This window comes from Alexandromys fortis, unplaced genomic scaffold (assembly GCF_014885135.2).
Source record: "Alexandromys fortis isolate MF-2015 unplaced genomic scaffold, M_Fortis_MF-2015_v1.1 scaffold_272, whole genome shotgun sequence".
NCBI lineage: Eukaryota > Metazoa > Chordata > Mammalia > Rodentia > Cricetidae > Alexandromys > Alexandromys fortis.
In genome coordinates this window covers 718,726-732,432 of record NW_026068149.1, presented here as the reverse complement: position 1 = coordinate 732,432, position 13,707 = coordinate 718,726, and the positions used below count along the sequence as shown (strand labels likewise).

General features: G+C 42.1%; 1 protein-coding gene across 1 annotated transcript in view; it reads right to left on the bottom strand.

Annotated features, from left to right (window-relative positions):
- Positions 1–6,550, bottom strand: part of Rab38 (RAB38, member RAS oncogene family) — a 47,227-nt gene extending 40,677 nt beyond the window's left edge. The window contains exon 1 of the mRNA XM_050127228.1: positions 6,197–6,550. Coding sequence (XP_049983185.1) covers positions 6,197–6,398 — 202 coding nt within the window. The 5' untranslated portion in view covers positions 6,399–6,550. The remainder of the gene's footprint in view (positions 1–6,196) is intronic.
- Positions 6,551–13,707: the final 7,157 nt, after the last annotated feature.

The following is a 13,707-nucleotide window of genomic DNA, read 5'->3' as shown; positions in this document are numbered from 1 at the left end:
CCTTGGTGAATTGTGAGCTAGGAGAAATCCCTTTCTCCCTTACATTGCTTTCATTAGAGCATTTTATTACAATAGGAAAAGTCACTAGAACACCCTCCTCTTTCTCTATTTCTTTGCTGATCAGTTAATTAAATTGTATACCAAATAACTCATGGCCAAGTCTTCTAAAACTTGCAAAGGATATCTACAAGATAACAAAAATAACCTTTATGCAAGTCTTGGTGAGAGAAGTATTACAGAGCAATAAAACAGTCACATGAGATTAAAAGAGGAAGGAGTTTATACTGGCAGGAAACAATTGGGGGGTTTACATAGGGGTGTGACTTTTCAAATGAGTCAAATATTAGCAAGGACTATGACATGTGGAGACAAAGAAAAGATCACATGAATTCTGTGACAAAATAAGACAGAATAGAGACGATAAACATTAGACCAAACAGGGATTGCCAAGGAGTTAAAATGACTGAAATATAAATCACAATGGATAGTGGTTAGGATAGTTTTCATTTTCAGATTGCTGTTAAAGTGCCTGATGCTGTAGCTCCATGGTTTATCTTTTGCAGAGTCTTCATGAGGTTCTGAGTTCAATTCCCCAGAACTACAGAAAAAAGATGTATTGCCAGCAGCTGAACTGTGGATCCCTCTTGCCTATCCAAATCCATGACCTTTGAATCTCAGTGCTTAAGATAACATCAGACATCTAAGGTTAAAAAAGGTCTTAATTCTCCAGACCACACCAATAATAAACACGGAATTAGTTCTATCATTACTACATTCTATGGGCTGAAGAATCGAGTGCTACTCCCTTCGAAATAACAGCTGCCTCATCTCTAAAAGGACTGGGATGGTTTAGATGAATACTTACAAGATGATATGACTTAATAAAATTAATTTTTTCCAAGTTATTGCTCCATTTAATGTACTGAAAAAATTACAAAGAAGATAGTTTTCCACTTGACCTTCAAACGAGTGACATTTTACTGCAAATTTTAGAGATTTTAATAAATGAAGACTCACACCTTTTACAATCCTAGTTAAGCTCATTCCCCAGTTTTTGTGTTTCCTGAACAATATTGAAAGTTCTCCATCTCTGCTTACTGTACCCTCTCTTTAACGGTAAGCACACAACATGCTATTCCACATAGAGATCTGGAAACCTATAATTATCCAGGATAGAAACAAGGCAAGAAATTCCCCTGCAGAAATGGGTCCATCCTTGAACTCAGTTTTGTTTTACTTGACAATACTTGTTTTCAAAAGACAGCTTTTTCTATACATCTATTTCTCTTGCCAAGACACTTAAAACTTATAAAATTCATTAGATAAGGTTTTTTTAAGATATGAAACAAAGGAAATAGCCTGATTTAAACCCTTCATTCAGTTGAGTTCACAACATAAGAGTTTAAAATCTATAAAGAAGCCTACCATGGTGACCTGAGTGAGAAAAGACAGTGTAGTTGGAATGGAAATGCTGTTCTCATAAGTGGGTCTTCTTAGACTAGGCAGCTGTCATGTGGAAGAGTGCAGCAATGAAATTCTCCATGCTGAAGCACTCTGTCTGCAAATACGATGTTTTACACTGTATTTGTTGAACTTGGACGTGGGTTTTCTGATGTCTAGCAGACTCAGTCACGTTGCACACACACACACACACACAAACACACACACACTTCAGTTAGACAAATATACTATTTCTGCCCTTCTGTGAACAAGTCCCTGGTTTCCTTGATTTTTGATCTTCATTAGGATAAAATGAGCTTGATACTATTTTCTCTACAAATATCAAAATCAATCAGGAAATGTATGTGAAAACAGTCTATAATAGTAGCAACTATCTTAATAAGAATAAAAATGGTAATGTGTTTGTTTGTGTGTCAGGAACGCTCATGAATTAACTCAGTTATTTCTTTTATAACAACTCTAACAGATACAAGTTCTGTTACCCTCACTTTACAGACAAGGCAGAGGATATAAACCTTGTATGTCAAAACACTCACAATTAACTTAGTTAAGAAAACTCTCATGTATTACTGAAGGCAAAGTCAGGTTATGATATTAAAGTTGGTAGAGTCTAAAGGAGAGCATCTTCCAAATGTGGTATCACAGACAAATAAAATAGTTGCTATTCTATAGCTGGAACACCTGAGGTCCTATAAGATTTCATAACTTGACTAATATCGGTATTACATTTTCACTATATATAAGTCCTACTTCTTATAGAATGTATCTGAAACGCTTACTATTAAATCAGAGGAAGTAGAGAAAAGCTGCTAGAGAAGGTGGGGAGGGGCATGTTTGACAGGTTGGGGAGGGACGTGTTCAACAGCCATGTGTTAAATTCTGACACGACCATATAGCCAGCTATTCTACTAGGAAATTACAGGTCCTTGGACAACCATAAGAACAGGTGTTTAAGGGATGGTAGCTGCCAGATCTGCAATTGTCTCAGTTCCTGAAGATGTGTCCCATAGTACATCAGTTCTTAGGAGAGAATTATCCACTTCTCTGAACACACTAATGTGGCAATTGCTGGTATCAGGTTTGGAGAGTAGTAAAGACAGAAGCCTCAAGTGTAAACTTTTTTCTTTGTTGATATATAGGAATATAAATTCATGTCTCAGCCAATGATGGAATTTTCAAAAAGAAAAATTTCATTCATTTGTTTCCATTTCTCCATACTGGTATATAATAATATCCAGAAAAATTATAGGGAGGAAAAAAAAGGATTATCTATCACCTAAAGAGAGGGAAAGGTAGGGAACAAACTGGAGGAGCTGGGGAGGAACGAGTGTTAAATAAACGCAAATAAAACATGAAAGATTCTACCTAGGCAAAAATAAATAAATAAGATTGTAATAGCCTAATATTTTATAGGGAAAGAGTAAGTCTTTTCCATTTCATCAAGGGTGTCAAGGTTGAAGATGAAGCTCAGTGGGCAAAGTACTTACCTACCATGCACAAGGCCCTTAATTTTATTCCCAATATTACGAAAACTGGATACGATGGCATTGCATGTAATCTCAGCACTTGGGTAGTATAAGAAGAGCAGAAGTTTAAATCGTCTTTGGGCTCGCAGTGAGTACAAGTGTGACCTGAGCTACATTGTCTGAACAACACAACAAAACAAGGGAAAGGACCTAAGACATGGCTCCACAATTAGGAGACCTGTCTGCTCTTGCAGAAGGCCTACCTGAATTCAATTCCCAACATCCACTTCATAGCTCATAACTGTCTGTAACTCTAATTATAGAGGATCCAATGCTCTCTTCTGTCTTCTATAAGCACAGCACATATGTAGTGCACAGACATACATGCCGACAAAACACTCATACAAATAAAATAATGTTTTAGCTTTTAAGTTAAAAGAAAAGAACTTGAACATTCTCAAAACTTGTTTCACTACTAGCCATTCTTTCTAGACACACAGCATAGCTAAGAAGAATAGAATGACATTCCGTGACCTGAGTGTTCTAGAAGGCATACTAACCTAACTCGAGTCTGAGTGGAGAGTGAAGGGCAGATTTCCCATCACCTTAAAACCCACAGGTCCCCAACATACTGTGAAACATTTATGTTCCAACCATCCTATCCCCCCATTACCTAGCTTTTACCTAAAAAAGCTTTCAACCTCTAACTCAGCAGTTCCAGGGCCTTTGAGTTTGAGGCTATCAAAGAAAGAGTGAACTGGGCATTACCGCAAGGCTGAATGCCATTCTGTCTGCCAAATGGATCTCAGATCCTTCTGATTTCCTACTTGCACAGACTTCTATGATTATAGCCTTCACAACCTTGGTCTGAAACTATGCCTTGGAAAAGCATTCTCAAGTCTGGGAGTTAAATTGCTCAAATTGTTCCTGACAGCAAGCTTGGAACTTAAGTTGCTTTATGCTGCAAAATGGGTGAGACTCAAAACTAATACTGGCGCTTGAGGATGGGATATATGTGCAACATAGGAACTGAATCTTATTAGGATTTAATTGCTACATGTATGCCATGTTCCTCTTATTTAATATGTATAATTGTTCAAATAGTAGTAACTGAATAGCTCCTGGATAGTAAGCATTTTTGTCTTTACTTTGAACTTTTGGTTATTCTTCTCTTATTTGGTGGAATAAAACATATTCCCCCTTAATAGATAAGAAAAATGATACAATGATGTTGGTGGATTTGCCAATAACCACACAATATGTACGACAAAAAGTGAGATTCAGAAAGAGGTATTCTCCTCTGGAGATATCCCATTCTAGAATTTAAGCTGAGAATCTTTATACCTTTCTCTTCCTCCCATTTAGAGGAGGAAACTAAAACTCACAGATGTTTAACAAGACTGAAGACGTGATGATGCTACTTGGACTTGAAACTGGTACTAGTGACAGCTACATCTTTTAAACAGTGAGCTATTCTAAACTGTGATCCTGGGAACCACGGTGCCATCAGAAGACAATTCAGACACTAAAACAGGCGGCAACAGAGCACACAGACCAGGGATCAGAGCTTCCAAAGACTCTAGGTGATGCCACCTTCAAGTCTCCAATAACTCAGGTTTCCCTAAACCTACTGAAGATCCCAACCATGAACCTGTCTGCACTAGCCTCATCATAAGACCTGGCAAAGCTCATGGTTACAGAAGACTAAGGGTCTCAAGACCAGAAACATCCTTTCAGGAATTTTTCTCCTCTGGTTCTCATTTCAAGTCATGACAAAATGCTTGCAGTCAGATGTATTAGCTGAAAGGAACGTATTTTCTGAAAAAGAATTGCTTATTTTAGATCCAGCTCTTAGCAAGCGGCTCTTAGTGCCTCACACCACGAACAGAGACTAAAAAGGGCTGTCTGAAGTGGACAGCAGAGTTCTAAACTGCTTAAGCAGGAAGGTTCTGAGGCATCACTGCCTAAGCCCTGGCAGGTTAATACGGATGCTACTGATCAGGTAAGTGACTAAGCTTCTAGAATAAGAGGCCAGGCACGCCCAGGTTACAAGCAGACAAGTCGGACTCACTTTTGGGGAGGAGGGTTCTAGACAAGGTTTCTCTGTAGTTTTTGATCTTGGCCTGGAACTAGCTCTTGTAGACCAGGCTGGCCTCGAACTCACAGAGATCCTCCTGCCTCTGCCTCCCGAGTGCTGGGATTAAAGGCGTGCCACTGCAACCTCAGTTTTCACCGTGCCTAAGAGCTGGTATACCTGGTGGCCAAATTCTGATCTCAAACACCATAAATACGTTTATCATAGTTTCGATTTCTCAAAGAATACACCAGGATCAAATTAAGAAATCTTAAAGCAAATGCCATGAACATTGTCACAACCCCCACCCCGCTTCACCCCCTTCTCCACCACTGGGGAGGCAGTGGCCGGTGGATCTCTATGAGTTCGAGGTCAGTTTGGTCTACATAGCGATTTCCAGGACAGCCAGAGGTACGTGGTGAGTCCCTGTCTCAGAAAAAAAAAAAAAAAAAAAAAAAAAAAAAGTTGTCTTAAAAACACATGCGCAGTCTCCTTTCTAAGAGAGATTATGGAAAGATGGAAAGAGCGAGAGATAGGGATGGAGAAGACGAAGACGGGAAAGATACGGAAAGAAATAGCTTGTTCTAGATATATACGAAATCAACAATCTCAAACTTTCTTGACTGAAGAGGTGACCATAGTAGTGAAATTTGGAATAAACTAAATTCCTAAGACTCGAGATTGCGCAAACAAGAGTTAACCCTCACAGTCCTGTTCCCTCTTAAGTCTCCTAGGGGCTTCCCCTCTGCAGGCCAGAATGAAGGCCACGTGGGCCTTCTCTGGGCCCAGTCGGGGCTACTTGTATCCAGAAAGGGACTAGAATGGAAACAGAACGCCACTATAGTCTCCTGGGTCGGGCCGCAGACTGCTCTGAACCCAGGAATCCCAGGGGAAAGTGGAAGAACCAGCTTGAGCCATGGCCACAGAACACCCAGTGAGAGCAAAGTTACTTGAAGTTGCCACTAGAGTTCGGGAAGAATCCAACAGAAAAAAGCGGACAAAAACATGCAAACACTTTCTTTTCTTTGAAAATAGGTTTCCAAGCCACTAGCCCAAGTTTCCTAGAGTGGACCACACTGGTGATTCGATCTCCTGCTTGGTCGCACTCCAGGGTCCCGGGACTGGAAAGGAGCTAAAAATTCACTCTCTGCTTCCCCAATCCCTCCGCTTTGCTCGCGCTGCTCAGAGCGCTCACCTGCAATGTCCCAGAGTTGCAAGCGCACCACAGTCTCCGGGTCCCAGTGGAGCACCTTCAACGCGAAATCCACACCAATGGTGGCCCGATAGTGCGAGGAGAAGTTCTGGTGCACGTAGCGCTTGATGATGCTGGTCTTGCCCACACCCAGGTCGCCGATCACCAGCAGCTTGTACAGGTGCTCCTTGTGCGGGGCCTGCATCCTGGAGGCCCGCCGGTCTTGCAGAGCCTGGAACCTGCCCTGGGAAGCGCAGCCGAGGCTAGGGTGCAGGACGGAGATCCAAGCGATGTGTGGGCGCTAAGGCCGGGCGGGCGTGCTGGTGCAGGCTGGGGAGCTGGGGCGGAACTCCTCCCCCGGGGTTAATCCTCCTTCCTACACTGCCGTCTCCAAAGTGGGAGGAGACAGGAGCGACTCCTGGGACTAGAAGCTAAAGGACTTGAGTGCCATTGCCAGTTTCAGCTCTTATTTGCCTAGTGCTCCACACCTTTCGCAGAGGTTTTTCGTCCAGGGCACAAACTTGTGAGCGGTGGGTTTTGTTTTCCATATTCTGCCAGCGAAAGAACTGCGTGTCAAAAAGTACCCAGGGCTTCCGAAGTTACAGAGCCCTGCTGCCACCCACACTGTGGTGTGAGTTTAAGAAGGCCTTGAGAAATACCAAAGCGAGAGGCTCAATTCTTCCTTTTGGGTTGAGCCCTGCCTCTGGAGTTGAATGACATCAATCAAACTGGTTCTTTGAGCCCCTTAGCCTGGTCGACTGTAAAATCGTAATGCTCTTGGCACCTTTTCACCTATTAAACCGTTAATGACCTTAACGCTCCCCCCCCCCCATGAATGCTGAGGGCTTGCTAAACTTTCAGCCTCCACTCCCATCCTTAAGGCCTCCCAACTATACTGAGCTACTAGACACACGAGGTCTTATCAGTATTAGTAACAGCAAATGCTTATAAATCCTCCCATATATGATACTCGTTCGCCCTGGCAGACCTAAAAATAAGTCTAATTATTCTTCTCATTTACAAATGAGGAATCCCAAGAATCGACTATATCACACTAGTGTAAAGAAAACGTCTATTTCAAACCCCGGTCCTTCTTTCTTATTCTAATGGCATGCTCTATGCAGACATCTGTGTGTTTGTGAGAATAAAAAGAATCATCACAGCAGGATAAAACAGACCAGTAAAATAGATAAAAGAACGTGAACCCCGGGATGGGCTTGGCTGGTTTCCTGGGGATGCTAGAAAAGATCTGGGCAGGTGAGGATTCCCGAGGTGCTTACAGAGGTGAGGAAAGGAGCATGCGAGAACTGGGGACCACCATTCCTCCTCAAAATGGGTAATTGTGTACCCGATGTGCTCCGAAGGGAAGAGAGCTCGGTCTGCGTGATATTATTTCGTCTTTACATTCCTTTATGAAGTGAGGTATTGTGGGTAACTGTGAAGAAGGAGCGCAAGATTGAGAGCCGCTTTCCCAGGGTGCCCTGCAGCTAAAGAGTATAAGAAATTAAATTTAATTGTAAAAAATAGCAGGTGAAAAGTTTGGTATGGTCAAAGTCTGTAGTGGTATATTATTTGTATTTTGTTAAATAAATCTTGCCTGAAGACCAGAGGCAAAGCTAAAGCCTCTAGAGGTCAGGTAATGGTGACACACAGCTTTAATCCCAGGATTTGGGAGACAGAGTCAGATGGAGCTCTGTGAGTTCAAGACCACCCTGGGCTACACAAGATCAATGGAGAAAAAATTCCAGGTGGTGATGGCTCACATCTTTAACTCCAGTCCTTAATCCCAGCACTAGAGGGAATAGAAAATGAGAGGAGAGAGAGGCTGTCTGCTTAGCTTATGGTCACCCAGCCTTAGTAGAGATAAGATTTCTCCAGTGGCTTGGCTGCTTTGCTTTTCTGGTTTTCAGGTTGAATCCCGATATCTGATTCTGGATTTTTATTATTCATGCTGCCAAATTCTTTCTGCTCTGCTTCTCTGAAATTACATAACGCCTTTACCATCAGCCTCTCATAAGCAGAGAGCTCCTATATATACATATATATGTATGTATATATATACACTTACATATATATATTCCTGTATGTATTCATGCATGCATATAGTAGGTGCTGATGACTCTCTCAGGGACAGTACTCAAACCGGAGTCACTCTGACGAGGCAAGACTTATATGGTAATTTGTTTCCAGAGGTATTCATTGTAGTCTTATGATAATGCCTCACAATGGGAAGAAATTACTCTTAGTTTCTTTTTAAACCATGTAGACTTCAGTGGCACAGGAAGAACAGACAAGCAGTCCAGTGGAACCTAACTAGGTCCCAGAACTTGTAAGGGCACCGTCTCAACATCGTATTTGCGTCAGGGAAACCGGTTTTTCCCAGTGTCTATCCGCACATCCCTGGCACTGTTCTCAGGCTCTAAGCATGCTCCTATTGCCAAACTACTGCACACCCTTTCCCCAGCAGCAGGAAGGCAGATGACTCAAGTCGTGACGGGGTGAGACTACAAAATTCTCCCAGTTTGAGGCCTTCGTGATATCCCAGAAAGCACAGCGGCGGCTCTCTCTGCCTCCGTTCACATGCTGTCCAGTGGGCATACAAAAGCTTTCACTTAGTAGATGGAAAACCTAATTTAAATGATTGGAAATTGCTTTGCAAATATAAACTTGAAAGGCCAATCCCTTTTGCTTCTCTCTGGGGTTGCCAAATTAGATGAAGCTCTCAGAAGTTACTTTGTTTGCGTTTGCCATTAAAAGAGCCACAGGGAGTTACTCGTTAGCTTATGTGAGCTCTTAATTATTGCATCAAAGAAATACTTAAAGGACTTCAAGACAGAGTCGGTCCCAAAGGCTTTGGAGGAGGAAAGGTAATCTAAGCTTCTTAGATTAATATAAGGAAAATATCATAACGAAGATGGCCTGAGAAGGACCCTCGAAGAGATGACCACATAATTTGTTATTCAAACCGGGCCTCTTGGGAACAGAAAGGGACATTACTAATAATTACACCAAGTAAAAGAAATGAGCCAAGGCGTTCTTCAAATACATCCATTCCCGAGGCAAAAGCAGGGCGTTTCATATCTCAAGTGAGATCTGCATTGAGCAAGTGGCATCCGAAAAATCTCCTAAAGCACGATTTCAACAAATGAAGCTGCCAAGAGACGACTGCAGTTCGTGGCTCTGTGGTCTTCAAAGAGCACCCCTTTCATCCACCAGGCTTGTCTGAAACCTGTTCCTCTTAGACCTGTGCTCACTCGTAACGGGCGTTAGTTATATCCAGAATTGATTCTGGAATGCAGCAGTCGTCTGAAAGTGGACATTAACATTCAGTTATTTGGAGAGAGGCCCAGGTGGGTTTACTGTGGAAAGTGCTTGAAATGAACACATTTCTGTCGGTAAAAATTCTGATGTTGGAATGGTTTATTCTTCCAAAAGCTGGTTAAAAAAAAAAGGTTTAGTACTTATCATCAAAAATTAACTCCTGAATATTAACCTTCATCAGGCAATGAAAGGAGAGACAGAGACCCACATTGGAGCACCGGACAGAAATCGCAAGGTCCAAATCAGGAGCAGAAGGAGAGAGAGCACTAGCAAGGAACTCAGGACCGCGAGGGGTACACCCACACACTGAGACAATGGGGATGTTCTATAGGGAACTCACCAAGGCCAGCTGGCCTGGGTCTGAAAAAGCCCCGGATAAACCGGTCTCGCTGAACATAGCGGACAATAAGGACTACTGAGAACTCAAGAACAATGGCAATGGGTTTTTGATCCTACTGCACTTATTGGCTTTGTGGGAGCCTAGGCAGTTTGGATGCTCACCTTACTAGATCTGGATGGAGGTGGGTGGTCCTTGGACTTCCCACAGGGCAGGGAACCCTGATTGCTCTTTGGACTGACGAGGGAGGGGGACTTGGTTGGGGGATGGGTAGGGAAATGGGAGGCGGAGGTGGGGAAGAGACAGAAATCTTTAATAAATAAAGTAATTAAAAAAAATTAACTACAGTTGACATTTTGAACTGTTCATTAGTTTACATCAAGAAAATCTGATTCAGTCCTAAATCATTTTAGGTCGTAGATTCATTGAAAGAATTATGTTCGTAGCTGCACAGGTTAGGCTTGTATTAGGAGGATCTGGGGGACTTGGGAGCTCTGTTCCTTCTAACCTGAAAGTATATAGTCCATACTTGCTCAACAAATGCACATAGTCTTTTTTTGTTTGAGCAGGGATCCAAACTTGTATCTATAGCAAGCATATGCCAAAGTGTCCTCTTCCATTGCTCTCAGAGACGGCAGAAATACTGTGATCCTGAGGGTATCCGATGTTGAGTGAGCCCTGAATCTGATGATAGGAGATGCCTTGCAATGCAGCCAGAAGGATGAAATCATGCCAGAAAGAAAGCATAGAAGATATTTATATGTAAAAAATGGACAGTTTATTTTTAACTTTTGTTGATTCTTTGTGGATTTTCCATCATGCGTTCCGACTCTACTTAGCTCCCCATCTCCTTGCATCTGCTTTCTGCCCTTGCATCCCCACGCCCCCAATGAAAACCAAATTTAAAAAAAGAAGCCAACAACCAACCAAACAAACAAAACTACCATCACACAACGGACAGTTTTAGGGTAAAGGTCAAAACAAGAATCTCACATCCATGTAAAAGAATTGAAAAGACATCAACACCGACCATCAAAATTCACCCAATCTGGTTAAACTGTCCACATGGTCCTCTGCCTATTCTCTGCCCATTTCTGAAACTCTTTTCTGCCTGACTAGTATTTTGCTGTTTTCCATCCTTTGGGATCCTGTCTCTCTTTACTTGATCTCATTCACTCTGTTACAATATATCAAATCAGTCCAAAGATTAAATTTTTATTCAAGTTCTACCACTATCAAACAGTAAGAGACCTTAGTAACTTAATTTCTGTAGCTGTGCCCCTTCCTACGTACAGGGAGAACAGTAATACTTTTTACTTAATAAATTCTTTAAGAAGACTAAATGAAAAATGCAATAAAGCATTTTTGCACAATTCTTGGCCCAAACTATACACAGAAAAGAAAATGTTAAACTAACCAACGTTTGAGTGATGATTTCCACAGCCGCGTTTTAAACCGTGGCTTGGCTCTCGCATTCCACAGACTGCTAAGGAACTGCCTGCTGGGCACTTCTGCCAGGTTTTCTGGCAGGCATTTCAGCTGAGACATGGGCAAAACTGAATTCATTATCTACCCTAACAGACTTGTTCCTTTTCCTGTACTCATGGTTTTTGGGCCGTGGTTCCACCCTAACATCATATACAAAGCCTGGAAAGTCAGCCACATCTGACTCCTCCCTCTTTGTTGCCAACATCCATCAGCTGATCCCTCTGATTCAACCCAGGCCAGTTCCGGAGTGTGCTTCCTCTACAGCACAGCAGTAGGGCTTAGCAGATAAAGGCCAGTGGGTGTTCAGTATTATTGCTAGGAAGGATCACATGAAGGCAAATGATAAAAGGAAAAACGTTGTGTGTGCACATGCATGTCTGTGCATGTTTGTGTGTGTATGTGTGTGTGTGGTTGTATATGCATTTGTGCATGTTTGTGTGTTTGTGCATGTATGTGCATTTGTGTGCCTGTATGTGTGTATGTCTTTGGAAACAAAACAAATGGCAGATGCAAAATGGTTAGAAATTTACAACTAAGAAAGAAAGAAAAATGGTTTTGTATACATATATGTTTTATATGCATAAATTCTCATTAAATTATTTTTAAAACAACCCTAAAAACAAAAGATCAAAGATGTGAAGGAACAATTTGCTACACAAGAAATACAAAAACCCAATAATATGAAAAAATATTTCCTATCAATGTAAAGAATGCAACTTAAAAAACCTTGAGATACCAACAAGACACTGAAAGATATTCACAATATTTTCCTCATACCATTCATTTTAAAATTGGGGCAAAAAAGCAAATCACCAGTTACAAATAAAGTACATACTTTCAACACGTCAATCATAGAAACACATGATACGGATCGACAGTAGCGTACCATTGAAGTGCATTCTCGGGTGGGGACATGACTGCCTCTTGACACTGTGCTGCTCTTGTTTTTCTGATTTCTGTTCTACCCAAACAGGCAAACACCGCTGACACCTAAAAGACATCCAAGTGCAGAGATAGGCCCTGGACAAGGAGGTCTAGCAACTTTCAACGCAGGTTTCAGGGCTCAACATGCAATGGCAAGGACACCCAAAGTCTTGCTGCCAAGGTCTCAGCTGAGAGTCAGTATTTTCCCAGCCAGCGTTTGTCATTCTCATCCCGCTGATCTTATCAGCGCTGAGGGGTTGTCCCTCACCACAAACCAGCGCACCATCCACGTGACACTCAGAACCAGTTAGACAGGGCCTGGCCCCTGTCCTGGATTGACTCTTGCTGCAGCAGCCCGTGCTCAGTTTAGGAGGCATTGATGGGAGCAGTCCCCGGGGGCTTATTTGGGTTAAAATTCCAACCAGGCTCCTGGATGTCATCAGATTGCATCCTTGTCTCTTTCCTGATCCTGTTCCAGTTTCCCACTGACGGCACCTTGCTGATGCTCGTCTCCTGGGCCTCTCCCATCCATCTTTTACTGCTCTCACCCTCTTTCCTTCTCTCCCCCTTACCCCTCCATTATTTACTTGGTCGGGGAAAAACAGGGATGCATGCATACCGCAGTGTTAGTATGAAAGTCAGAGAACAGCTTGCAACAGTGACTTCTCTCCTTCTACCATTTGGGTTCTGGGGAACAAACTCAGATCGTCAGACTTGGCAGTAAGCACCTTGACCAGCTGAACCATCTCACTGACCCAATTTTATTCTCTCTTAATAGCCGCCCAAGTTTAGCTGCTTCCTAAAGAAATCTCCCTGACTTAGTGACCCCAGGCCTGACCTCTGCCGCCAGACTTAGATCAAACTCCTTCAAAAATAAAATTATATTTATTTTCTCCATTACTTTGAGATTTATTTTATGTATGAGAAACTATTTGATTCTGTGTAACCATTAGTTAGTTCTGTTATGTGCAGCCAAGCTGAATCTTAACTGATACCTGCCCTAGATTCTTAAAAGAGAGTTATGCTCCCCCATAGGACACTTGTGTAATAGGGAATTCCGTGAAAGCTGCTTTGCTGTTTTCTCTACAAACTTTGTTTCTGGAGACATTTTTCCTCTTTGGTTCTTCCTGAGAGGCTATGAGCATATACTTTCTCAGCACATGGTACTGTGCCTGTTACATCATTACTGAAAGCCCGAGACATTTTTCACACCTTTTCACGGGTGACATTTGATGTTCTGCCTTGCACATGTGCTCAAGAATCTTTCAATAATAATATAAAATATGAAACACAAAAGGCCATGTCTTCTATTACTATGAGCCTTAAGTATAGTAAGGTACCTGTTTTTTTTGGCTTGCTGCTGTGATAGTTACTGTTTGCCTCTAAGACATGAGCATTCCAACAGGCATGTATGGAAAGCAAAGGAAAGATGGAAGCCCAGAGG